This window comes from Buceros rhinoceros, unplaced genomic scaffold (assembly GCF_000710305.1).
Source record: "Buceros rhinoceros silvestris isolate BGI_N320 unplaced genomic scaffold, ASM71030v1 scaffold6522, whole genome shotgun sequence".
Taxonomy (NCBI): domain Eukaryota; kingdom Metazoa; phylum Chordata; class Aves; order Bucerotiformes; family Bucerotidae; genus Buceros; species Buceros rhinoceros.
In genome coordinates, this window is record NW_010400571.1 from 460 (window position 1) to 2,879 (window position 2,420).

The following is a 2,420-nucleotide window of genomic DNA, read 5'->3' on the forward strand; positions in this document are numbered from 1 at the left end:
CTGGACACGCGTGTGTGGGCACAGAGGCTTCACCTTGGCTCTGGAAGTCTTGGCTATGACAGGGTCCCGTAGAGCAGCTGCAGTACACGGTGAAGAAAGGTAGTTTTCAGCTCGAAATAGAGACTTCAGAAAGATCCAGCACCGAAGTATTCCAAAGTACTATGTGTTTGTTTGGAGACCACAAGGATATTTGAGGGAATAAAGTTGGAGTAAGGGAAATAGTTATTTATTTGAATATTGTGGGGGTTTTTTACGCATGGTCAGAATTTTATTCTGATTCACTGTCCGAAGTTGCTGGGAGCTATTTCAGAGCAACGGCATCGCTGCTACTGGATAATTCTCCTGAAAATCTGGTGTTCTCGATGTCACAAGCTGTGTGTACTGACAAGAGAAACAAATGGTGAGGAGGATGCAGACTGAGGCAGAGTGATCGACCACACTGCGTAGTCTGCAATTAAAAATCTGTTTTCTCAAAAAAAAAAAAAAAAACCACCAAAGAAAAACAGATCTTAGCACTGAGTAACATCTTCTACAGGTGCAAATAATGCATGCCAATATCTGTTGTAAAAATAGTTGCATTAAGGGTGTTTTGGGTTTTTCTATGTACACGGTGTGTTTCAGGAAACTACATGTTCAGTGTTACGCAAAATGTTGCTGGTGAGTTTAGATTATTATGCTCTTAGATTTCCCTCCAGCCAGTCGTGAACTTTCAGCTTGAGCAAATGCTTTCCAGAAACAACTAATAAAGCATATTAATTCCTGCATTTTGTGCACCTCGGAAGGTACAAATAAAAATCTAGGGGCGGAAAAGGAGGGCAGTGAAGGTGGAGTCAGCTCTTCTCTGTGGGCGAGTTGAAATACAGGAAATGCCATTTAAGTGCAAAACCACTTTTTACTGTGGGAGTGGTCAAACACTGGAATAAGTTGTCTGAGGAGCTTGTGGAGTGTGTATCCCTGGAGTTACTCAAAAAGTGACTGGAAAAGGCCCTGTGTAACTTAACCTGTTTAATATGACCCTGCTGTGAAGGGACTGGGTGATCTCCGGGAGTCCTTCAGAACCTTACCTGTTCTAAGTGGTACTCTGCAATAGAAATACGAAAACTGCAGAAAGAATATTTATTTGGGAAGATGCAGGGAGAGCAACAAAGTAAGAATGACAGCACGTTTTACTTTCTTCCTTCCCCCCAGCAACTGCTGTCTTACCACACAAATGTTAAAGTTTTGCAAGCAAGTATTCTAGCAGGACAGATGTTTTCATTAAAGGTTTGATGTTTCAGACTAAGCGTTTCATAGCAAAATTATGATTTATGAGTTAAATGGGGCAAAGCTTGATTAATAGAAGGAAAATATTACTTAAAATTCTCTGATATATAGATACAAATCCTTGCATGGTTAAGGGAGTAAACAGCTGTTTGGAATTTGCAGCCTTTCACTGGGGAGCTCCAGTGGCAACAGGAAATTCATTGCTGTGTATTTATCTTAGTGTATCAGTTAGGGGGTGATTCTCACAAAGCCCAGGAACTGCATTAATTAAGAAACTGCATTTCTCTCTCGGACACAGGAAATGATGAACAGTTGTATGAATGTCCCATGTGCAGTCTTACCTGTACCAACATTCAGATTCTTGAAGAACATGTGGATTTACACTTAGAGGAACTTACCTTTTCGGAAGGTACGTGAAAGGATACAGGCTTGATAATACTTGAGAGTGTTTACAGGTATTTGTGTGTTGCAGTATAGGATCTCAGACAAATTTAAACTAAATATTTCTGTCAGCGGTTTGGTGACAAATCCTTCTCTATTTCAAACTCCTTTCTCCTACACCGGGAGAGAAAGAGTTACGAAACAGAAACATGAGAAGGAAGAAAAGAGTTTGTGAGACCTCTGAATGTTTTGGAAAACTGAAACAAAGTTTAATAACGCTATAAACGGAAATATATTAAATACAAAAGAAAACCAGTGAGGTATTAAGGAGTTCTTGTACGGGATGGAGAATTGAGGGTTAACCGCGGCTCGGGAATGAAAGCAAATGAATACCGGAGCAGTGATCAGAGATGGGAGCAGCCATGTGGGTCCCGCAGAGGCAGGACAAAGAACCCGCGGCTGTTATGAAATGCCGGGGCACCACGTGGAAACCCAAGCCGGCACGATCTTACCAGTCTGATCATGGGTTGAGGCAAAGCAAAGCGGCAGTGGCAGCAAAAGTGGTGTCGGTGAAGCGGCAGGCAGGAGACAGCTCTGGGCGTGCGGCAGCGAGGAGGGTCAGTCCCCTCGCGGTCCGTGATCGGCTTTTCAAAAGCAGCGACCACTTGCTGAAGCGGCAGAGAGGCGGCAGCCCAAGGCACAGTTCCCGCGGCAACAGGGGTCGGCTCCGAGGAGCAGCTATGCCGAAAGCAGCGGCAGGAGGCTTCTAGCCGAAA

General features: G+C 43.7%; 1 protein-coding gene across 1 annotated transcript in view; it reads left to right on the forward strand.

The window, feature by feature from the left end:
* Positions 1-2,420, forward strand: part of ZUFSP (zinc finger with UFM1-specific peptidase domain) — a 9,443-nt gene that overhangs the window by 385 nt on the left and 6,638 nt on the right. Inside the window, exon 2 of the mRNA XM_010131910.1 lies at positions 1,536-1,672. Coding sequence (XP_010130212.1) covers positions 1,536-1,672 — 137 coding nt within the window. The remainder of the gene's footprint in view (positions 1-1,535; positions 1,673-2,420) is intronic.